Source organism: Mustela nigripes, chromosome 6 (assembly GCF_022355385.1).
Source record: "Mustela nigripes isolate SB6536 chromosome 6, MUSNIG.SB6536, whole genome shotgun sequence".
NCBI classification, from domain to species: domain Eukaryota; kingdom Metazoa; phylum Chordata; class Mammalia; order Carnivora; family Mustelidae; genus Mustela; species Mustela nigripes.
Genome location: NC_081562.1, coordinates 79,831,275 through 79,856,985, shown reverse-complemented (window position 1 = coordinate 79,856,985; position 25,711 = coordinate 79,831,275). Strand labels below are relative to the sequence as shown.

At 36.3% G+C, this 25,711-nt stretch overlaps 1 protein-coding gene across 4 annotated transcripts in view; it reads right to left on the bottom strand.

The window, feature by feature from the left end:
• Positions 1-25,711, bottom strand: part of TMEM117 (transmembrane protein 117) — a 476,788-nt gene that overhangs the window by 150,168 nt on the left and 300,909 nt on the right. For all 4 annotated transcript variants that reach the window (XM_059404805.1, XM_059404806.1, XM_059404807.1 and 1 more), the window contains one exon: positions 21,676-21,773. In XM_059404805.1, coding sequence (XP_059260788.1) covers positions 21,676-21,773 — 98 coding nt within the window. The remainder of the gene's footprint in view (positions 1-21,675; positions 21,774-25,711) is intronic.

Here is a 25,711-nt window from a genome sequence, read left to right as displayed (position 1 = left end):
TGTCTATTTTTGCTTTTGGTTTCCTTGCCTGAGGAGACATGGAGACATATCCAAAAATATATTACTAAGAATAATGTCAAAATAACTCTTTATTATAAAAAAACATTAATTATTTGGGGGTTGAGATTAGTTGCACTGAATTTTGTTATATTATATGAGTATATTCGTTGGCTAGAGCTGCCATAACAAAGTAGCATTGAGTGGGTGGTTTAAAAAACAAAAAAATTTTCTCTTAAATCTGGAGGCTAGAAGTCCCAGACCAAGGTACTGGCAGAGATGATTTCTTCTGAGGCCTCTCTCCTTTGTCTTCTCCCTGGGTCATCACATGACTTTCCCTCTGTATGTGTCTGTGTCTTCATTTCTTCTTCTAATTAGGACATTAATCATATTGGGAATTATGCCCTACACTAATGACCTAAATTTAATTTAATTACCTCATAAACGACCCTAATTCCAAGTATATTCACATTTTGAGGTACTAGGGGGTCAGAAATTCAATATACGAAGTCTGGGAGATCATATTCAGTTCTTAACATGTATATGAAATTTGTATTATATTTATACATTTATCATGTATTATAAATAATGTACATTATAAATATTGCTCTATCAATATGTGTATTAATTTTATACGTATATATATAGAGAGTTATATATACATATATATATAACTTCAGGTAATTGGGGTAGTTCCCCCAAAGGATAAAAACCTTTATGCACTGTTGGTGGGTGCTTCCTACAGGAGGCCACATTGGGGTTTGGGGTTTTTTTTCTTTTTCTTTCACTAAACATTTAGAGTGTTAGGTAAATGTAGAATCTTTAAGCAGTATGAAGAGGTAAAACAGACGTGTATGAGTGTTTAAAACTGCTTTTATAATAGTAGTTAGGTAAGCCCCTATTTCTTCCTGTATATAATAGCTCATTGGGTTTTATAAAAGTTAGGTATGACAATATATTTAAAGCAGCAATTTTAGTAGTGAATCTCAAAGATGTTACTATCCTTCCTTTTTCCCCTAAACCAGTCTAGTAACTTTAACTCACGGTGGATACAATTTTATTAAAGAACATCCCTAAAATGCAAATTATCAAGGAAAGCTTAACTGGAGTCTTCTATAGCAAGGGCAGACTCACAACAAGAAATGATGCTCAGGGGGGTGCCTGGATGGCTCAGTGGGTTAAAGCCTCTGCCTTCAGCTCAGGTCATAATCCCAGGGTCCTGGGATGGAGCCCCGCATCAGGCTCTCTGCCCAGCAGGGACCTGCTTTCTCTCTCTGCCTGCCTCTCTGCCTACTCGTGATCTCTGTCTGTCAAATAAATAAATAAAATCTTAAAAAAAAAAAAGAAAGAAAAGAAAAGAATTGATGCTCAGTGTCCAATTCATTAACCCCAGAGACCTGAGGTTAGCACTGTAATATTTTGCATAGAAAAGTTATACCATGGTAAAGTCAGCAAAAAAGGTATATATATTAAAATTGCCTTAATGGAAACAAATAAGTGTGCATATAATATAGATGCAAAATTAGGATCTAGTTGAAAATGATATGATATATCTATATCTATATCTGTATCATCTTAGCGTCTTATGCCAAAAGGGGAAAAATCAGCTCATTTATTCACAGGGGACCAAAAAAAGCACACACTAAATTGTCTTTGATAGTTTCAACCTTGGCAACATTCTGTTCTTTTAATTCCAGCAACTCTATCAATGCACTATTTTTGCAATGCAACTGGGGTAATTCAAACGTACGCCAAGTACATTTTAATGTAGTTTTGTGGCAGGTTTTTGCCCTGTTGTTTATTTCCTCTCCGTGATACTCAAATTTCATTTCATTAAGTACTAAGTTACTTCATGGTATATTACAAGAAAATCCCAGCCAGCCGTATTTTTGAAGTGTGAGGGGAAACCTAAAGTAGCGTGTTCTTTCTCAATTGGATTAAACATACACAGTATTTCCTTTGACATAGAGATGTTGTTCCCTTCCCTACCCCACATTTACCACTCCACAAAAAGACACATGAAAATCCTATATGAACAAAAGACAGCATGTAGTGCCTCTACCTTACCAAAGCTACAAATATGAATAAATCATGCCTATCTTGGAGCACTGAGCTCAGCATTCCAACGTTAGGAACGTAGGAGAAATTGTAAGGTCGGTTGTATAGGTGGCTGCTCTGCTTCAAGCTTCCGGAAGACAGCTTTGGGAGATGTGATAAGAGGAGGACCAAGAAAGACTGAAATGAAGTGGGCCCGGGGAGAACAAAGTTATAGAGCTTTTTTGAAATTCTCCATTTGCCTACAATGACAGCTGCACTCATTGATTTATCATAGCAAGTTGCATTGCCTCTGGCATGGTTTGGTTACAAAAAGAATATTTAGAGGCAAGACTGGCTTCACAATAAAAAGAATTGGGGGATCACGATTATTTGTCTAGAGTTTCATTGGCAAAAATGAACCTCCCAGTAAATTCCAAATCCTACTTCCCGTGCTTTCAGACACTTGAGATTTTGCCAAAGCTAATTCCTTTTCAGATTAAGACTTCGATAAACAATATATAGTTTTAAGAAATCATGATTCATTCGTGGCTCCCCTTTGTACTGGTCTTAGTGTGGATAAAGGGGGTAGAGAAGGACTATCAATGAATATGTAGATTTGGGGTATATGGAACAAAACAATTTAAAGTATTTGTATTCTGTGGATTCTCAGGCAGATTAACAATGACTGAAATCTATAAAGTCTAAGAGATGTATAGATAAAAGATGATCTCACATGGATCAATATTCAAAGTATCATGAACCAAGGATTGTGATCCATTCAATAAGCTCGCATGCACATGCATGTGTAAGTATAGTGGGGAAGCTTATGTGCTACTAAGTGTGCCTGTGTGTGTGCACATACATGGGTGTTGTACGTGTGTGTGCGCATGTGTGTATAAGAAAAGCCAAGGCAAAAGCAGATACACATGGAATCATAATGAGGTTCTCCTTAAGAAAGAAGGGAAGCTATAAGGGCTAGGGGATGGGGGAAAAAACATTTACCAAAAAAGACGAGTGTGAACACCAAGATTTATAAATAGTCCAAAGTAAGATTTGGGGTAGTTGTGCTGACAGCTAGAGTGATGGGATCGCTTCTCAGGAAGTCCTCATCTTCTGAAAGGACATGGCCAACTGGCAAGAGGAAGCAGACAATCAATTTAAGGGGACAGTGGTAACGTGTAAAAATGACCAGATAAACATGAAGTTCCTGAAGCATATCAGGGCTTCTCTGGCTGGAACACAGGGGAGGTGGCAGGTCTTTCTACAAAAGAATGATGTCAAGGCTTTAGGGCATTTGTGGAGGATTGCAGCTAGATGCAAGAGATTAAACCAGCTCCCAATAGCACAGGCCTGGAATCATCAAAAAGGGCCTGTTGAGGCTCAAGCGGGGAAAGAGGAGGGCATACAAATGAAATTCATAATCAGAATAGGACTTAAAACGTCAGAGAGGGTCAACTGCACTTCAGCTATCACTGTCCACAGATAAGGCTGAACCAGCCACTCCACATGGAAATCGGCAAAGACAGTTTCCTCTCTTCCATCATTATCAAGAGAGTCAAGAGAACAGGTGGCAGAGGGGAAATCTAAAAAGCCCAATATGAACCCAAAATAGACACCTTCAAAAGATTAAGTCCTCCAAAAGTGACCTTTTATACCCAAAACCTCACAGACCTCATTTAAAATTTGGTGATGATCTTCCACACTTCCAAATCCTGGTAGCTAAAAGTAAGGAAGACATGATCAGTGACAGAACACAGTATGTTCTAAGTTGTTTGTATGTCTGCTATATATTATATCTCTGTGTTTAAATGTATATAATACACATATAAAATATATATTATGTAACTATATGTAAAAATATTTGAGATACCGCTACATTGAAATAGGAATGTGTCAGGAAATAAAACAGGAAAATCCAGAGTTAGAATCTCATTATAAGGCTAGAGCACTGGCCATAGAAAGGATGTGTTGCTGCAACTTTGAGGTCTATCTGGGTGTGAGCAACAACAAAATATCCTCTGCTAAGTAACTGGAGTTTACTAAAAAATTTGGGAGAAAGCCCGTCAAGCTGTTAGAAAAGGATTTGAATAGATGGCTTTTTGTTCTCTCTTCCCAGTATATTGAGAATACAGTATTTCATAAATTGAGCCCAAGTAGATATAAAATGTTCATATAATAATAGCATTTTATAGATGTATGGGGTCTTAATCTACATGCTAGCAACATGACTTATCACTGATGACGTTAAGTTTGAACACACAGCTGGAAGGACATTTGCCAGATTTCTCCAATATAATGTTCCTTTTTTTTTTTTAACCTCCTTTCCATACTATTGTATTACTTCCTATTCTTTGAGAGCAAGTCACAAAATTTAGTCCATATTCTTCCTCAAGAAATGAGGAGTTAAGGAGTTGAGTTTCACTATCTTGAAGAGAGGAGTATCTATATAAATTATTTAGAATTCTTCTACAGGAGCTTTCTTTCTTCTTCTCTATTCAGTCATTTCCTTCTCTCAGGGTGGACTCATAGATATTTATTTGATACTATGAGTTATAATCTAGTACTATTTCATTTATTTTGTTGCTGACCAAATTATTCAAAGTTTGACCACTGGGCGCTCTTTCAGGTTGACTATTGAGTGACATGCTGCCATCATTTGGTTTTTGAACACTTCTTTACTTTCTGGTATAACAACATATCCCAGGCTCATTTTCTCTATTCTTTGCCCCAGACCTAGAATCAGTTATCCGTCCCAAGTACCCGGGTTCCTTTTATTGAAGAACAACATTAGAAACCAAGATTTGGGCTCCCACTACCACACTGTCATTCTGTCTAAGCCTTCTCAACACACAAAACTAGGAAATATGTGTATGTATTCCAACCTACATATATGCAATATCTAAAATTATGTTAATACCCATTTGTCTCCATCTTAAGCTAAACATGAGTTTATGTTGATATTTCTGACTCTAATCTACTACCACATTGTTCACTGGAGCTAGCCCCACCTCCCTGGTTATCTGTATCCTCCCTTCCCACAGTGAGAAACCTGGCTTCCACTCCCCCCTGCATTCATTTATTCATTGATCAACCCAGTATATATATATATATATATATATATGTATATATATATATATATATAAAGTAGACTCAGAACTGCTAACCTATAGCCTCCTGAGAAATAATTTTACCAACTACAATACAATTGTTTATGTCTCGTTGCCTTTGTTTTCAGTCTTTCAACTCCCAGTCAAAACACTGCTTCCCAAAGTTACTTAGATCAATGTATTTTTTTCTTCCATCTCTCATGTCATTAAATATCCTGCTAAAGCACAGCTCCTAATGTCTGGATAGCATTCCATAAAATCAACATGCTCAAACTTACATTTCCTTAGGATGTTAATTTGAGTTGCTTTATTCATTATTCTGAGCAATTCATGCCTTGTCCAAACACATAGATAACCTTAGACAAGAAAATAGTCTATCCAGAATCACAGAATTTTAGAATGCAAAGACTTTAGGTATCACCTAATCTATTCTTACAATCAATGCTGGAATATTCTCTCTCTGACAGATATTTTCTGCAAGAATGTTGAACTCACTGTTTTCCCAGGAGTAGAGTCCTTCTTTGACTAACTGTAATACTTAATATTTTTTTCAGTTCTAGTGTCCCCAGGTAAAACGCTGGGGTTTTGTTGTGGTTGTTAGTGCCAGCTTTTAGGACATCAACTGTAATCTTTATTCTCAGCTTGCAAATATGTTTTAAAGAAATCAAGTCCTTGAAATTTCTGAAGATAAAACAAGAAAAATAGCAACTGGCTTTTCATATGAGAACTTAAGTGAAGGTTCTGTTAATACATCATGCTTTATTGGCATATTAAACTATATACTGTACATCTTTTTCTTGCCTAATTCCTGTAATTGAGAGAAAATGATATACAATTACATCAATTTAAACTACACAGAATGTTCTGATCATTGCTATTGGCTTACAAGAGCTGTTATCTCAACATATCCAATCATCAGCAAATTCTTTTAGTTTGAATTATATTGATTTTTTAAAAAGAATATAGAGAGGCAATGTATACAGTAGAAAGAATATTAAACCAGGAGCCAAGAGCCCTGAGTATTCATTGCCATAGAGACATTAATTAATTTTGTGACCTTGGGTCGGTCACTGAACTGACTTTGTTTCAATTTTTTTGCCAATAATATAAGGATATTAGAACATAAGTAGTTATAGTCAAAGGATTTTTGCACTTTATGTCTTTCTTTAGTCAACCCAAATCCATTTGCAAGGCGGAAAAAGGATTACAGCAAATATATATGTGAGAAATAAAACTAATCATTGTTAAATGTATTATGTGTCTTAAAATCTTGGAATAAATGAGGTCACTCTGTGCAGTATGGTGCAGGCTCTGAAATCAGCCTGCCCCCCACCCCCCAAATTCCAGCTCTGTTGTTCACCAGCTATGCAATTGCTTTCAGCCACAGGCTTTCATCTCTAAAATGCAGATAATAATGATTACCTTGGCAGTATGGATTAAATAAAACAAGGACTGTGAAGGGCCCAGTCCTTAGCACACAGAGAGTACTCAATAAACAGTAGTCATTATGGAATAGAATCATAGGGTTATTTCAATAGTGAGGCAATGACTGAAAAATAATATGGCTGAGTATCACAGAGAAAGGACTCGAAGCTAGTGCTAATCCTTACATGTAGGTTAGGCTCCCATATTGTTCGTATCTAATACTTTGGGTACAGTAATAGGTACTTGGAGAGTGGAATCAATCCTGGATTGATCACCATAGTGTGTCAGCAACTCAGACCTATCCTGGAAAGATAACTCTAGCATTGCACCATATTCACAAAGGACTCCATTATAACCAGAAATAAGGTGGCCTGAACCACAAAGAATCAGGCAGAGCAACAAATAGAAAAAGGTAAGAAGTCCCCAAAATTGTTCAGATGCCTGATGTGAGGAGATAGTAGAAGATTACAGACCTGTATATAGAATATCTGTGTGCTTATGATATTTATGTATCCTCAATTTCTTTTTGTTCAAAGATTATATTCATTTACTCTGGCACCAGCAATTGAACAAATATTTATTAAATACTTACTAAATAGCTACTAATACCTGGGAATACTGAGCAAAACAAAACATCATCTCTTCCTACAAGTCATCATAGAAAGTGTGGTAAGAAAACCACGAAAATGCAGACTTTATTGGGGCATGGCTGGAAAGAAGAACCTAACCTGTCAATTTTTGTTTCTTGTTGGAGATAAGGGGACTTAATGTATCTTTGCCTCAGTTCTAGCTGAATCCCATTCAGCGGACACTATCACTTGTTTAGTTCTGAGTCTGAGCCTGGTTATGATCAGCAGGCTTTTGGCAGTTACCTCAAAAGCAGGTAAGTCTATATATGTAACCCACTTGCTCAGAACCCCAGTGACTCTAAGAACTGTGGGCAATTCCTACTTTGAAACTCAGCCCTGTGGTAAGATGCTTAATATCTAGGAAAGGGATTTCTTGTTGTCAGGTACCCACTGGACCTGAAAACACAAGCTGTTGGAGTCTTCCTGTAAGAGTACTCTTGTTGCTTCTTGCTGGACCTGCCGTCTCCTGAGGGTCCTGGTTCTGCTTCTCTGTGCTTCTTTTTGGCCTCTCCTTCCTTCAAGGGCCTTGAAATCCAACTTCCTCTATGAATGCTTCCATGACTACCCTAATCCTTTTTGGAAATGTCCCATTTCCACATGGAACTCATGGTCAGTAGGAGACAATTTAATCTTTGTTCACGAACCATCCCAGGATATCTGCCATTCATTGTATTTATGAGTTTAACTTGCCCAACTCATTTGCATGGTTCTTGGGAGCTGGGACCATGACACAGGTTTACTCCATCCTCTGCAATTCTAGCCCAGTGGAGTCTATTTTTGGAGCTTACTGAATGCTGGTTTAGAGTATTTCTGATTCTGAACTAGATAAAACAAATAGAAGGACAGGTTTAAAGAAGATTGGGAGAGCGCAACATTTACTTTTCAAAAGTTCACTGAGTCAAATTGAAAATGTGTTATGCTAAGAATATCTTCAGTTCCTAAATGCCTGTATTATAGGAAAATATTCATCCTATATGATTGATGTGTTGTCTAAGGCTCATGAAATCTTGGAAGAGTTTTAAGAAATCTTCATCATTGAATGAAAAGAGTTTATTTTAGTACCTGCAAAAGACTACATATCTTGAAAAGGCCTTCACGAAAGGTAAGTTTTCTGTTCTAGATTAAAGAAGCCTCAAAACCAAACACAAATGCTTCTGAGTACTGAATCAAATGAAAACAAAACAAAACAAAATTATTTTTATTTTTTGTCTTTTTTGTTATTTGTCCCATTAAGAACATTTTGAGACAATGAACAAGCTTTGAATAAGGCTGTGAATTAAAGTATTATAGCAATAATGGATGCCTGGGTGGCTCAGTGGGTTAAAGCCTCTGCCTTCAGCTCAGGTCATGATTTCAGGGTCCTGGGATGGAGTCCCGCATCGGGCTCTCTGCTCAGCAGGGAGCCTGCTTCCTCCTCTCTCTCTGACTGCCTCTTTGCCTACTTGTGATCTGTCAAATAAACAAATAAAATCTTTTTAAAAAAAGTATTATAGCAATATTAATCTCCTGATTGTGACAATTGGACTGTTTATGTAACAAAATGCCCTTTTTTAGAAAATACAACAAAGTATTTACTCTTTCCTAAAAAAAAGAGTTAGGGGATACAATGAAATCTTTATTCTTTCCTAAAAGAAGGGCATTATCTCACATGACTACAGACCAATTATCAGAATCAGGAAATTAATATTGATACACTATACTTATCTAATTGTATAGTAAATGAGAGAGAGAGAGAGAGAGAATGACTAAAGCAAATGTCTTAAAAATTTGTCAGTTGGGGAACATAGATAAAAGGTCTATGGGAATTCTTTGTACTAGTCTTACAACATCTTTGTAAGTTGGAAACATTTCAAAATAAAATATTAGATTTGTAGATCAAATCAGTAGAATATTTAAAGTATTATTTTTGCTGAAAGTGCTGTCTTAGGCTGTTTGGGCTGCTATAATAAAATGCCACAGACTGGGTACCTTATAAACAACAAACTTTTATTTTTCTCAGTTCTGGAGTCTCGGAAATCCAAGATCAAGGCACCAGAAGATTCAGTATCTGGTGAGAGCCTGCTTTCTGGTTCACTGCCAGCTGTCTTCTCACTGTGTCCTTATGGGGTGGAAGGGGTGAAGGAGCTCTTCGGTGCTTCTTTTGTAAGAGCATCAATATGGGAGGTCCACTCTCATGACCTAATCACCTCTCAAAGGCACCCCTCCAAACAGCATTACAATGGGGATTAGGTTTTAAAATATGAATTTTGGGCAGGCAACATTCAGTCAATAACATATATTTTATGTAACACACGTCTCCTACCTATAAATTCCTATTTTACCTCTTGAGGACTCTGTTCCATTTTCTGACATGTGGCTTAAGAAATACAAGAGTCATTCTGACTCTAAATGAACACTGTCCATATATTAGTTTCAACTGAAAATTTTGTTCCAGTACTATGTTGAATGAAAGTGGTGAGAGAGGACACCTTTGTTTTGTTTCTAACCTTGGGGGAAAAGTTCTCAGTTTTATACCAATGTGTATGATGTTAGCTGTGGGATTTTATATATATATATATATATATATATATATATATATAGCCTTTATTATGTTGATGCATGTTCCCTCTAAACCTACTTTGAGTGTTTTTATCCTGACTGGATGTTGTACTTTGCCAAATGTTTTTCTGCATCGATTGAGATGATTGTTTTTTATCCTTTTTTGTTGATGTGATATATCACATGGATGGCTTTGCAAATATTGAACCACCCTTGCATCCCAGGAATAAATCCCACTTGATTGTGGTGAATGATTTTTTAAAATGTATTATTGGATTCAGTTTGCTACGTAATTTTGATTTGTATTTCCCTGATGAGAGTGATGTTGAGCATCCAGCCTTCTGGATGTCTTCTTTAGAAAAATGTCTATTCATGTCATCTGCCCATTTTTTAATTGGATTATTTGTTTTTTAGATGTTGAGTTTTATAGCTTCTTTTGGGCACTAAAAACAAACATCAAAACATTTCAATCTTCAATCCATCCCTTCTTCTAAAAAGAGAGAAAGTACAAGGGTCTTTGGCCAGGGGTGGCGGGGGTTGGGGGGAGAAGGTAAGAACAGGATATTCTGAAAGTAAGAGCTGGCATTATGGAACCAGCACTGCTGGTGGAGATTATAGTAGACAGGGCTACCAACAGCAGTAGTGGTCTGGTCCCTGAAAGAAACCACACATTCATGAGAACTGTCACAATCCTCAACTTGTCTTGGATGAGTCCTCTCCTGGAGTCTTCATCTCCCTTCATTTTGATCAATGGCTCACAAAATAAACAATGACTCACTTCCACTTGAGTATGGTGACAGAATTGTCCTGCAGAGATCATGAGAGTATTATTTACTGGCAATTCTGGTTCAAAAACCAATCAGATGTGAGCTTCCAACAGTGATGAGTGTACCACAAATTTAAGGTTGTGGGTGGCCAATCTTGGAAGCAGATATGAACCACAGTGAATCATGGGTTCTAAACAACCAGCTACACCTTGGTGACACTGAGACTTTGTTGCTCCTCAGTCATTATGCAAAAAGGTGATAGCCAATTTTAACTAGAGTGATTTAAGTAAAGAATGATAGCTATTCTGATATAATTATGACCTGAATAAAAAATCTTAATTCTACTAGGCAGGTTTTGATCAAAGCACACACACAAAAACACTTTTTTTTAAAGGAGGGTTTCTATGCCATCAAAATACATGATCGTAGCAGCATTTTATTCTGAGACATATGCATTGTGGCCACTTTATAAATATTTGCAGAATGAAGACAAATACTTCAAACTACACCACCAATGGATCCTGGAAGATGTGAGGAAACTGCAAGAATGAAAATGTCTGGGATTTTTTCTCTTTTCTTTTTTTTTTTTTTTTAAGGTTTTATATTTATTTGAGAAAGTGAGATGGAGAGAGAGAGAGATCACAAGCAGGGGGGAGGGACAGAGGCAGAGAGAGAAGCAGACTCCCCACCAAGCAGTGAGCCCAACACAGGACTCAGTCACAGGACCTTGAGATCATGACCTGACCCACAGGCAGATAACTTAACCAACTGAGCCACCCAGGGACCCAATGTCTGGGCTTTCTAACAGATCAAGTTGTAGGATATCTGGAGTTTTGTTACTATGGAAGACTTGCATTTTTAGTCTACTAGAGATGGGGGGGGCCCATGCTTCGTGAGAAAAAATGAAGACAGGCAGAGATTCTCACAAATGAGTCGAAGTCACTATACTTGGTTAAATGCTGCCTACTTTCCTCTAGAATTTATTGTTTCCAGTTTAATTTTACGCATTTATACTATTATGTGCAAACTCAAGGGAGTGTTTTGGAATCATGACCTACACTTTAGAAACTTAATAAGTATGACTTAGGCTGTATGGCTCACGGGAGTACTCCATTCAACCAGCAGATTTAAGACTAAAGAGGAATAACTATCCAACCAATTCTTGTTACAAAGAAAAACTATACAGTCTTTCTAAGCCTTTATTGAAGGGAAATTTTCTTTCAAAAATTCATAAATCCAAGGATTACTCTTGGGCTCAATGTTACTATTTCAGGTCTTAGCAATTGGAATAAAGCTCTATCATAGAGAGGTCCTATTAAGCAATTTAAGACCAACTTATTTAATTCTTTTTCCTTAAACCTCACTTACCTTTAAGAAATAAGGAGAAGATCCTAAGATAAAAACCTTCATGGTCAGTTGGGGCTGATATTGTGTCACTGCAGTTACACAGCTCACAGTGTTTTAATTGACTTTCTAGTTATAGAGAACGCATGTGATTTGAAACCAAAATGATTTTTGAAGTATTGAAATTAATATTTCTTAAAAATTTTCAGAAAAAAATAACTCATAAGCATTATATATTTTCTTGTAAAGCATCAGTTGATCATAAAGTTAAAATACTTAATTACTGTTTCAATGTTTTAATGAAGTCTTTTTTTAAATTAATTAATTTATTTTTTAATAAACATGTATTTTTATCCCCAGGGGTACAGGTCTGTGAATCGCCAGGTTTACACACTTCACAGCACTCACGAAAGCACATACCCTCCCCAATGTCCATAACCCCACCCCCCCTTCTCCCAACCCCCCTCCCCCCAGCAACCCTCAGTTTGTTTTGTAAGATTAAGAGTCACTTATGGTTTGTCTCCCTCCCAATCCCATCTTGTTTCATTGATTCTTCTCCTACCCACTTAAGCCCCCATGTTGCATCATTAATGAAGTCTTTTATCTGAAGAATTTTTCAGAAATATGGTGGAGTATGCCAGTTTTGAAGGTCCTCACCAAAGTAATTAATTCAACAAGAATGTACTTAATGCTTATTGTGTGTCAGATACTGTGTTAAGTCCTAGGAAAACAATAAGTAAGATGTTATTCCTGCTCTCAAGAACTGTGATATCTACAAAGAACTTATCAAACTCAGCATCCAAAATCACATACACGCAAAAGAAAAAACCCAGTCAAGAAATGGGCAGAAGATATGAACAGACATCCCTCCAAAGAAGACATGCAAATGACCAACAGACCCATGAAAAAATGCTCAACATCACTCAGAATCAGGGAAATACAAATCAAAACCACAATGAGATACCACCTCACACTGGTCAAAATGGCTAAAATTAACAAGTCAGGAAAAAACAGATGTTGGTGAGGATGCGGAAAAAGGGGAACCCTCTTACGCTGCTGATGGGAATGCAAGATGGTACAGCCACTCTGGAAAACAGCATGGAGGTTCCTCAAAAAGTTAAAAATAATGCTACCCTATGACCCAGCAATTGCACTATTAATTATATACTCCAAAGATACAAGTGTAGTAATCTGAAGAGGCACATGCACACCAATGTTGATAACAGCAATGTCTACAATACTCAAATGAGTGAAAGAGCCCAGATGTTCATCAACAGATGAATGGATAAAGAAGATGTGATATTTGTATACAATGGAATATTACTCAGCCATAAAGAAAATGAAATCTTGCCATGTGCAATGACATGGATGGAACTAGAGGGTATTATGCTAAGTGAAATAAGTCAGTCAGAGAAAGACAAGTGCAATATGATTTCACTCATATGTGAATTTAAGAAACAAAACAGATGAACATAGGGGAAGGGAAGGAAAAATAAAATAAGATAAAAACAGAGAGGGAGGCAAACCATGAGAGACTCTTTAACTTTAGGGAACAAACTGAGGGTTACTGGAGGGGTGGAGGGTGAGGGGATGGGGGTAATTGGGTGATGGGACTTAAGGAAGGTACTTGATGTAATGAGAACTGGGTATTACGTGAAACTGATGAATCACTAAATTCTACCTCTGAAACCAAAAATACATTGTATTTTAGCTAAATTCAATTTAAATACACAGTAAAGAAATGTGATATAGGCAAAAATATTTAGAGAATTTAATCATCATTTTGACTTTAGTACAGTTCTTTTAAAATTTTAGAGGAATTTTAATTTAAAACCTTATGAACTATTTATTCAACTAAAGAATGAAAATTACATACATGGTAAATTTTTACCACAGAATTAATTTAATTTAAGAGGCTCTAGTTCAATATCTGTGCAGACAATAATTTGAAATGAGCTCTCTTCTAAAAAGGAATATGCTCTGAACAAGACAAACCAGTAAACAGCAAACCAGCAAATATTTAATTTTTTTCATAAGGAATATATTCATTTCTAAATATACAGACATCCCTCCAATCTTCTCTCTTGCCTCCTGACAATAACCCCTGTACTACTTCCTCCTCTTCTAATCACAGCTCAACCCAGTACATGTCTGGAAACATTCCAGAAAACCATTCTTGTGGAGGTCACCAGCAAAATCCTATAGATACTCTGTATTTTGATCTTATCCTGGCCTCTCTAATACATACTTTCCCTATTTTTCATTCTTTCTGTCCTCTCTTTCTCTGTCTTCTTTATGGATCCTTCTTCTGCCTGTTCCCAGATAAAAGAGCTCTACAGGTTATATCACAGATCTTTTATTCTTATTCAACATCAATTCACATTCTTTCAATAACCAGATACATGTAGATAACAATATCTAGGTGAGAGTGAAAATATAAATTGAAACACAAATTTTAGTAATATTTCTGTCTTGAATCTCAATCCCTCAGTCTTCATGTTCAGATCCATACAAAGAACTCTCTACTAAGTATCTCTCTCTCTCTCTCCTCTAGTTGAAGTAGAGTTTACACACAATGTTACATTGGTTTCAGGTATACTACATAGTGATTCGGCAAATGCACAACATTATTCTATGCCCACCACAAGCATAGCTACCATCTGTTACCATACAATGCTATTACAATACCACTGACTATATTCTATAAGATATCCCAATTAGTGTATCAAGCTCAACATGCAAATCTTGGCTTATTACGCCCCCACCAAGACTTACTCCCCTACCACAAGGTCCTATCTCAGTGAACAGTATCACCATCTGTTCAGTTGCTCAAGCCTAAATACTCAAAGCTACACTTGAATTTTCCTTTTGCCTCACTCCCATATCCAATCACCGTTTCCTCCCATCTGAGGCCTGCTGATCCTAGGATTACACTTAGGCTCTAGCTCCTTTACAAAATCATCCCTGGAGCTCTCTAAGCCCCACATCACAGCACCCACACCCACAGCTGGCATTGCCTGCCCCCTCACACCCTGTATTTCTCATCAGACAGAAAATTATGCTGTCAAGAGTCCTTATTTTCTTTCAGAATTGTGTTCTCAGCACCACGGAGAGCACCTGGTGCTGAGTAACAGCACTCATAACACCAGTTAAAACAAAATAATGACTAATACACAATAGGAAGTAGGAAAGCCGGGATTGAAAGTTAGGCAGCTGGCTCTAGAGTTTGTGCTTCTAACTGCTATTGCACATTGCATTCAGCACTTAATAAGTATTGATTTAAATAAGTTAATAAAAACAGACTTGCTCTTAATTCAGCACAATTAAGTCTGGAGGGGCATGGGACTGTGTAATGTCCAGATATAAATAGATGTCTAAGAGCTAAAACTTTCAGGCATAAACAGAGAATTTACTTTTTAAATGAAAAACGTCCAAATAATATGACAGTAATGTGACAAGACAGTAATGCAACATCAATCACCTTTTTATCCAGAAGCAGAAAACTTGTATCTCTCTGCTTAGAAGCCAGACTTAAATGGAGACTGTTAACTTTGTGTTGTGTTTAAAATTAAGGTGACTGGTTCAATAGGTACAGTTACCTGATTTAGGCTAGAAATGTCCTGCTTTTTCTCAGTTACAGAGGCAGTTTTTAATTAAATATAGACAACCGTTTCACAAGACATGTTGAAATGGAAGGAAAGCTGAAGGCTACAAGACAAAATTCATCCAGAGAAAAGACACAGGCTAATTTATTATTTGGGAAGTGAGGCAAAAAGTTTTGCATACTATAGTTGCCCCAGAACCTTTCATGAATTATTGTCTGATGTAAAATTTTTCCTCATAACTATGATGGAATTATACAGAGCATAGTAAATTAAAATTAGTACCCTCTCATTATAAAGCCAAAAAAGAATAATACTTTTCTAGTTAAGCATGTAGAGTCATAGGATCTTTAAGTTGGATGAAAATTGAGAAGTGATTTACTTTTTTTTCTCATTGAATGTGAAAATCCTTCTACTGTATCCCTAATGGATAGGGTAGTTTTTGCTGAAATACTTCTACTGACAGGAAATCCAGCATATCATCAGGCAAGTTAACTTAGCATTGAGAGGCTCCCATTCTTCCAGACATGAATTCTTTCAGACATGAATCTAAATCTACATCCACGTGACTTACGTTCATTAGCCTATATCCTAGTCTGCTTGGGCTGCTACAACAGATACCATAGACTAGCTGTCTTAAAAAGAACAGACATGAATCTCTCACAGTTCTGGAGGCTGAGAAGTTTAAAGTCAAGGCACCAGCACGGTTTCATTTGGTGAGGTCCTCTTCTTGGTTCACAGCCAACATTTCCTGTCTTTATATGATGGGGAGGGGGGCGCTAGGAATCTCTCTGGAACCTTTATTATAAAGGCACTAATCCCATTCATGAAGAATCTACCCTCATGACTCAAGCACCTTCCAAAGACATCACCTTCTAGTACCATCATTTGGGCATTAAGGTTTCAAAATATGAATTTTGGAAGGACACAAACATTCAAACTATAGCAGTCCCTATTCTGCCCTCTGGAGCAAAGCAAACAGAATTACTCTCTCTTCAATATTTTAATCTTATGATAGAAAATAACATGGCAGAGCTGAAAAGGATCACACAGAATAACAAAACACATTCCTTTTGAAGAACAAAGAAAAGAAACTTGCAGTCATCATACCAGGAATCCCTGTACTCGGATACTAGAGAGCTATTGCTAAATCCTTTCTGACTGACCTTTCCCCTGATTCTTAGGTCTTTTTTATTACTTTACTATATTTGATTGTCATTTGGCGATTATCATGTGACTTTCCCAGACCATGTATATTAAGATAATAATCATTTCTTGATTAGCCCTTGTCTGGTGAAAGCTAAACAATTTTGTTAGACTTTACTAATGACTGTGATCTTCAAAACAGGACACATAGAAGTGGCTACATTTGTTTCCCAGGTAAGGATTACAATAGTCATGATGAAGAGATGTCCACCCAAACCATTATAGCACTAGATAAAGTAGCTTTTAAAATATAGGGGTGCCTGGGTGGCTCAGGCGGTTGAGCAGCTGCCTTTGGCTTGGGTCATGATCCCAGGATCCTGGGATCGAGCCCGGCCTTGGGCTCCCTGCTCGGCGGAGAGCCTGCTTCTCCCTCTCCCTCCGCCTGACTCTTTGTCTACTTGTGGTCTCTCTCCATCTCTCTGATAAAATAAATAAAATCTTTAAAAATCATTAATCATTTAAAAAATAATTTTTTAAACCATTAAATGATTTTAAAAATCATTATCAGGTTCTCCTAGAGCATTGAAGTAATTGCAGACCACAGTGTTAACAAATGTTTGCCACTATAACAACTGGGTTATCATTTTTCCAGCTTCTATCATCAGTGGTTCTGTTTTGTTTGTTTGCCATTTGCTGTCCAGCCCTTAAGATAAAAATTCCAGCCTTCTGTTATGGCAACACTCTGCTCCTAGGATCAATTTCTGTACACAGCAGGATTCAGTTTCAAACAATCCCCACATCTCAGGGGCTTAATATTTGCAAAAGATTATTTCTCACACTATATGACCACGGTGTTGTTAAGAATTCTTGGCTTACGCTTGGTTCCCTAAATGATGAGGGCTCCAACTAGATGTAGACTTCCATTTTTGCTACTGACAAAAGAGCTCCCTTTGTGCTTTTCTTTGTCAATTAAATGCTACCTAAGTGTGCTTGGGTGGCTCAGTTAGTTAAGACCTGACTCTTGAATTCATAGTCATGGGTTCAAGCCCTCCATTGGGCTCCATGCTAAGCCTAGAGCCTACTTAAGAAGAATACAAGATGAGACTGGGAGGGAGACAAACCGTAAGTGACTCTTAATCTCACAAAACAAACTGAGGGTTGCTGGGGGAGGGGGGGTTGGAGAAGGGGTATAGGGTTATGGACATTGGGGAGGGTATGTGCTTTGGTGAGTGCTGTGAAGTGTGTAAACCTGGCAATTCACAGACCTGTACCCCTGGGGATAAAAGTATATTATATGTTTATAAAAAATTAAAAATTAAAAAAAAAAGAAGAAGAAGACAAGAAAGAAGAAAAAGAAGAAAGTTTCTACCTAGCTGTGACATATGCCACTTTCACTCACACTTTAATTGGTCAAAGCAAGTGATATGGTTGGGACGGGGGGTCAGCAGAAAAGTGCAATCCTCTCCTGTGTCTGGAAGGCAAAGAACTGTAGTATTTGTGGGAGCGCCTGGGTGGCTCAATGGGTTAAAGCCTCTGCCTTTGGCTCAGGTCATGATCCCAGAGTTCTGAGATCGAGCCCTGAATCGGGCTCTCTGCTCGGCAGGGAGCCTGCTTCCTCCTCTCTCTCCACCTACCTCTCTGACTACTTGTGATCTCTGTCTGTCAAATAAATAAATAAAATCATAAAAATAAAAAAGAACTGGAGTATTTGTGAAGCCCAAATGAACCCCAGATTTCCCAATCTCTCCTTTTACCTATTGGTCTACTAATCACAGAGTAGTGTCTCCCTAATTTTCTTTTTAAAGTTAAGTTGCTGGGAAATATTATCCCAAGATGCTTCCCATAAAAAGCATACAAACTGTGCCACAAAGGAATAAATAAAATGAGGAAATAGAAGCTAGTATAAACATATTACTTGATTTTAATATATTTTAATTTTTTTATTGAGTATAGTTCATACACAATGTTATGTGAGTTTCAGGTGCATATTTCTCACTTTTTTATATCTTTGTTTATGTATATATTGGCTCCAGATACAAGAGAGTGGAAATGTTTTTCATGGCCCCTCTAGAAAACAGAAACAGCATATGGAATTAACCTAGAGTTTAAATTCTTAGGTCTTTATTCTTCTTAATTATCAAAAGGGCTGGGAGAGTGATTTCAGAAGGGAAGTTCTATAAATATTCTTCCCTCTTCCATTTAGTATTTTCATTTCATTTTTTAAAGATTTTATTTACTTATTTGAGAGACAGTGAGAGAGAGCAGGAGCAGGGAAGAGAGGGAGTAGGAGGCTGTCCACTGAGCAAGGAACCTGACCGCTGGACCCTAGAATCATGACCTGAGCCAAAGGCTTAACCGCTTAACCGACTGAGCCACCCAGGTGCCCCCATTTAGTATTTTCATATACAAAGACAATTTAGTCTCACCCCCAGCATAAAAAGCCCATGTGTTATAGCAGCGTTATCTTGGCACAATTAGAGATAGAAGTAAGAACCATTTTCTTCAATATAGAGACATCTGTCACAGGAATCAGGGAAGAACTCAGCCACACAGTTGCAAGGGAAATAGTTCCTGACAGACACATGTGAGTTAAAGCAGCTACACGTTGGTAAAAGGCAAGTTTACTAGAACAAAATTGCATGTTGTACTGTTAAAACTGCTACACAGAATCACACTGCAACTTAAGAAAGCTTTTCTTTGCAAAATTTCTTCTCCAGCATACGTTTTTCACACTAATCTCTCTTCCCTTAACTGGGGCAACATCAAAAGAAAACAGCACTTTTTTGACTGAGTAACACATACTGTGTAAATACTATCTTTTGTTTCATCTGAAACCTTGCCAATGATTTCTGTACGTTATCTCTTAGAGCTAAGAAAACAAATGCCCTTTATACTTGCTAAATCTCTTTTAACCAAAAAGTATGAACAAAACAGAAAATTGTGTTGCTTCCCACATAATTTCCATATTCAACTTTTTGCATCAGATTTTCCTTTTTTAAAACCCTGAGAACTGTTGACAAGTTAATCTAACTGTATAGAAATGGATAAAATAGGAAAAATATTTTTAGAGTAGCATTTAAATTTTCCTCCAGTTATTTTATGTTCTCCCTGATTTGAAATACTACTTTTGAAATATAACAATGAAAAACCATCTCCCATATTATTAATAATCAATAACTTACCAAAAAAATGACTACAAGGATAAGTGTGAATTTTTTGAATTGAATTGTTCTATTATCTATTTGCCAGTGGCTAATTAAATTATTCTTATAATACTTAAAATATTCTTTAGGTCATCATTTGGAATGATGTTATCACATAGGTCAAAAATAAGCCCATTTATATAAAAGGGATGGTAGACCTGAGTAATAATGTTCAAGGAACACACACTAAGATGCTTAAGGAAAAATCCAGTATGGATTCCTCTCCACTGAATCAGCAATTAAGAGTAGCTAATGACAAAAATCAGAGGGCCTTCAGATTACTATAGACATGGCTCACTTTCACAAATAGTACAAATGTGACCTGAGTAACTTTCCATACTGAACAATAATCAGCAGGCTGCCTTTGAAGATGCATTATTCAAAATAAAATTTATGTAACCATAGTAAGTTAATACTGTTTCAAGATAGTTCATAAGTGCTTTTAATATTAACATCTACCTTTTTTAAAATTGTGATTCCTACAACCTCTATAAAGAATTCTATAGGGTGGAATCACTGCCCAGAATCTCGTATTCTCAATATAGCACCATAACCTAAAACAGGAGTAAGGTTAATCATGTGGAAATTTGCACACTGATGTATCCTTTGTTCTAGAGGTAGTCTCGTGTAATGATTAAACACTGGGTCTCTGGAGATAGAGACCTATGCTCCCAATAACAGTGCCTACCTTACAAGGTTGTCAGGATTAAATGAATAAATAAATAGAATGTTAAATACTTAGCATAGTGCCTGCAGCAAAACATATCCTCAATAAATATTTTCTATAATTATTATATTGTATATTATTCAGACAAGCTTCATGGGGAGATGACACGCAGGGAAAAAAGAATATGAAGGTTAAATGCGCCATAAAAATAAGCCACACTTGACTCATAGAGACAAGGTATAAATAAACATCCACAAAATCATACTCATTTTTACAACACTACTTGAAATCTACTTTTGTTTACCTTCTAAGAATTGAGTTCAAAATGCCGTATAACTCTGCCAAAATTTAATTACAGTGTTAAACCACAAAGATAGCTTAGAGTGTATATTCTGCCCCCTGACTTCTGTAGCTTGTACAGGAAAAAAGAAGTCAAGGCCCAGAATTAAATCCAAGAACAAACAAAATATTTTTTCTATCATTTCAAAAGGCAGGGAAACAGGATGGAATGTAACCGGCACAAGTTATCATCAACCCCAGCCCCTCTGGGCATTAGTACACACCTTTTCATACTTCTGGTTGACTCTGTAGTTGGGCAGTATCACCCAGCCATGCAAAGTGCCCTTCTTGCTGACTCCTTATTCGTATCTTTTCTGTCTAAACTTGTTCAAATACACATAAATAACGGTGACTCGATGAAAAATAAAGTTCTATAAGACATGGATTATTTTTTAATTGCAATGATTGGGCTGGAGAGCTAAAAGAAATTACATAAAGAAGAAATGCCAATGAGCCAGATGTGATTTGTAAAGAGGTTTCCTCTCTGTGTAACTCCTTCAAAGCAAAATTACATCCTGTCAAATATACTGGAAATTTAGAATTTACTGGAGACATTTTTATAGCAGATTTCATTGACGAAAATTACAGCTTGTTTTTGCTGAATCAAAAACCTACTTACCTCTGGTAAAATATGTATTACTATATTAGCAAATGTATCTCTTGTAAATGTGTATATGCAACAATGTGTAAGCAGAAAGTAATTCATATAATCAGCAGCATGATGGTTTTAATCATCTTAATGGAACACAGTATCCACGGGAAATGCCTCTCTACACAGAATTCTGTGTATCTTTAAAAAAAAAAAAACTACGTCCAACTCAAGTCTTTTATGAATCATGCAAGGCAAAAATCAATAAATGAAACAATTTCTTACCAGAATAAAATGATCCTAACATTTCCTTTCTTCCAGAAAGCTCTTGCAGATTTTCCCCAATCAGGGTAAGGTTTGTCCTGAAGCATCATATCAGTGACCTGAAGCAACAAAACAAACTTATTTAGCACTTTCAGAAATCCTACATGTAGGTTTAAATATTCATATAATTTGCACTTTATTGAGAATAAAATGTTTGTAGTTTAATGCTAGACTATATGCAGAGATAAAATTAAGAATAGACTTCTTTCAATTAAAAATTTTAGTTTTTAATTAGTTTTAATTTTAGTTTTTTCATTTGACTTTACATAATGAATGAGCATATTTAAGATGATTCAACATGTCAACTACTGAGATTTTTTTAAAAACATCAATCAAGATTACCTTATATAAGAAGGCATCTTTAAGATACTATTGACCTCTTCATAGAAATAAAACATAAATAATAAAATACCATAGTTATTGGTATTTATTATCTAAATTCAAAACTCCAAAATCCAAAATTTCTTTCTCAGTCTAGATTTTTACCTAAATTGCTAGTCAAAATATTGTCTTCCCTTCTCTCCATTTTTTCTTTCTATGGTGTGAGGTATGGGACTTGACCCAGTTTTATAAACTATTTGTTTTAATAGCTTAGCATTCCCCCACCTCCACACCATTTGCAGTTCTATTTCTTCCAAAAATATTCTACCTCTCTTTCTCAGATGCACAGATTCTGCCCATCTTCTGAGGTCTAGACAAAGTCACATCACCATCACACACTGTGATGTCTTCACTGTCCCCTCCAACCATAGCTCTGGATCCCTCCTTCTATGTGGCTCACTGCTTTCAACTTTTTATTTATTAGGTTTTATTTATTTATTTGTCTTTGGCTTAAAGTCTAATTGATCTGATATAAGGATTGCCACTCCTGCTTTCTTCTGATGTCCATTAGAATGGTAAATTCTTTTCCACCCCCTCACTTTAAATCTGGAGGTGTCTTCGGGCTTAAAATGAGTTTCTTGGAGGCAACATATAGATGGGTTTTGTTTTTTTATCCATTCTGATACCCTGTGTCTTTTGACAGGGGCATTTAGCCCATTAACATTCAGGGTAACTATTGAGAGATATGAGTTTAGTGCCATTGTTTTGCCTGTAAGGTGACTGTTGCTGTATATGGTCTCTGTTCCTTTCTGATCTACCACTTGTAGGCTCTCTCTTTGCTTAGAGGACCCCTTTCAAGATTTCCTGTAGAGCTGGTTTGGTATTTGCAAATTCTTTCAGTTGTTGTTTGTCCTGGAAGCTTTTAATCTCTCCTTCTATTTTCAATGATAGCCTAGCTGGATATAGTATTCTTGGCTGCATGTTTTTCTCGTTTAGTGCTCTGAAAATATCATGCCAGCTCTTTCTGGCCTGCCAGGTCTCTGTGGATAAGTCAGCTGCCAATCTAATATTTTTACCATTGTATGTTACAGACTTCTTTTCCCGGGCTGCTTTCAGGATTTTCTCTTTGTCACTGAGACTTGTAAATTTTACTATTAGGTGACGGGGTGTGGGCCTATTCTTATTGATTTTGAGGGGCGTTCTCTGAACTTCCTGAATTTTGATGCTCGTTCCCTTTGCCATATTGGGGAAATTCTCCCCAATAATTCTCTCTAGTATTAGGTACATTTGTTCTCTCTACTAGGCTTTAAAATCCTTGAAGGTGAATATTTGTCTCTATATCCCTTTCAATGTCTAAGGTTCTTTTATAATATTTGCTTAAAGAATAAATGACAAAATGATTTTATATAAATGCTTATTTTTGAAAATGCATAAACAAAATAAATTGCTCATTGGCCACATCCCATACTAATGGTTTCAAAAAATGTCCAAAGTATCATAAATAGGTAACCTATTATAAAATCATTTTTAAAATCCTGATGGGATGCAGAATGAATTTCCTTCTTTCTTCTCATAAAAGAAAATGTATTTGGATATGGGTACATACAATCACACACATACACTTTTTTCTTTTCTTCAAGAGAAGAAAATAGTGTTACTAATTGGATTTGCATTTAATAATGTTCACATTCAAACAACCAAAGCCAATTCAAAATTAAGAAAATTTATACAGAATGAGTATAAATTGAGTAAGGAAGAATTCTCCTTCCTTAGAGAATTGAGTAAGGAAGAATTCTTACATCCATTAAAATATACCTCTCTCTTGCTCTTAAGGTGTTAATATTGCACTTAAGTATAACTTCCAACAATGGCCTGACTTGCAATGGGTGAAATTTAATCATTTATGATGAAAGATTTTTATTCGGTGGGGAGTCTTTCTGGATCAATGACCCCTTCAATCCTACTGGACTTTCTGTGGAAGGCACATCAATTCTCAAGCAAGCCCATTTTGTTGTGCTACACAGCAGCCCAGAAATGGCCTCTGGAAATATGTCAGGGCTTCAACATGCTCATTTAAAATGCAGTCTGAGCAGAGGTTAAGGAGCCCAGTCTCCAGGAAACACTCACTCTTAATTCTTCTTTATATTCTTTCTCAACATAATATCTTAGTCTGGAGCTCCCATGTTTCTCTTGGTTGACGAGAACCAAAGGAAGTTCACTGCTCTTCACCAAGTAACACTGCAGATTTATACCAGCTCTAACATAGGTCTTATAATAATTTTGTGTGATGTGGCTTTGAAACTTCAAATTCAACAAATGTCACAAATGGTTATAGTACAAACTCAATTAATTTCTTGAAATTGTTAATTATATTGATAATTGTGTGTACAACTAACATTAAAAATTCAAAAGGGAAAAACATTGATTTCACTCCTTTTTAGGAAGAAATTTATGACTTTCTCATTTATTTTCTTCTTCACAATTTAATTTTACAAGTGTTTATTTTCTCACTCTAACGCCCATGCATTGTATCATTGATCAAAGAAAATTCATGATATTGTCAGAACAAAGGGAAGATGATATAATAAAAATTAAGCATGAATCAAGTGAGTTACGCTGTTACTAAAAAGTGAAACAAGGCAAAAGTAGAAAAATTTAAATTCCATATATTCTTGGGTATAAAAAGTGTTTTAAATCATAACTTCCCTTGAGAAAGGAATTGTTATTCTTCCAAACAACAGTTTCATCCACTACTCCTTTGTAACTTTCTTCAATAGCAACTCTTGTGTCAAGCTTTATTTTTACAAAACCTCAAGGTTAAGTAAATAAATACTTAAATAAATATTTCATGTTTCACCAGCTTCCTAAAAGATTTAATTAATTCTGTTCAGCAATATTTACCCTGTTCCAGAAACAGTCTACATGGTAATAAATATTTCCAAGGAACAGAATGATTACTGGGTGGATTTTATTCAATTTTCAATGTTTTCTCCAGGGCACTTTCTGGGAAATACTTATTATATTTTCTAGAAGAAGGCAATCTGCTGCTGTATGACCAACTATTACAGCAGCATGTTTTGTAAAAATGACATTCAAGGATAAAGGATTTTCTCGGGAAAATGGCAAGATGAGGCAAAAACAAACAAAAAAAGCAGCACACTTTTCCTTTCTTTCTTTTTTCCTAATTCCAGACAGCTGGTCTTTTTCACCTCCAGTTCCAACTCTTTATTTTAAGTCATATCATCAGATCAATGTCAGGTCACTTGCAGCTAAATTGGCAGGAGCAGAGACAGTCATTAAAGGGATGCATTCAATAAAGAAAAATCCAATTACCTTCTGCATTAGAGAAATCAAATTCATTTCTGGTGTTGGTCAAGGACAGTCTTTGTGGGAAAAGATGCAGGAAAGGCAGGACTAAAGACCATGCACAAAGGTTGCTGTGTAGCATAAATACAATACGAAACTTGTTGATGCTTCTCCCACAGGAGGATAACTAGAATTCAAAATCCCAGGTCTTTCTTTCTAAACTGGGAGAAATTTGTTTAACTCTCTGAGTGCCATAGTCCTTGCCTTTCCCCTTCCTGCCTAGGGAGTATGTGCACAAAATCCAGAACTTCATTATAGCCTGATTATATTACATCTTGTCGGGTGATTTTTTCAGTAAAATATAAGCTGT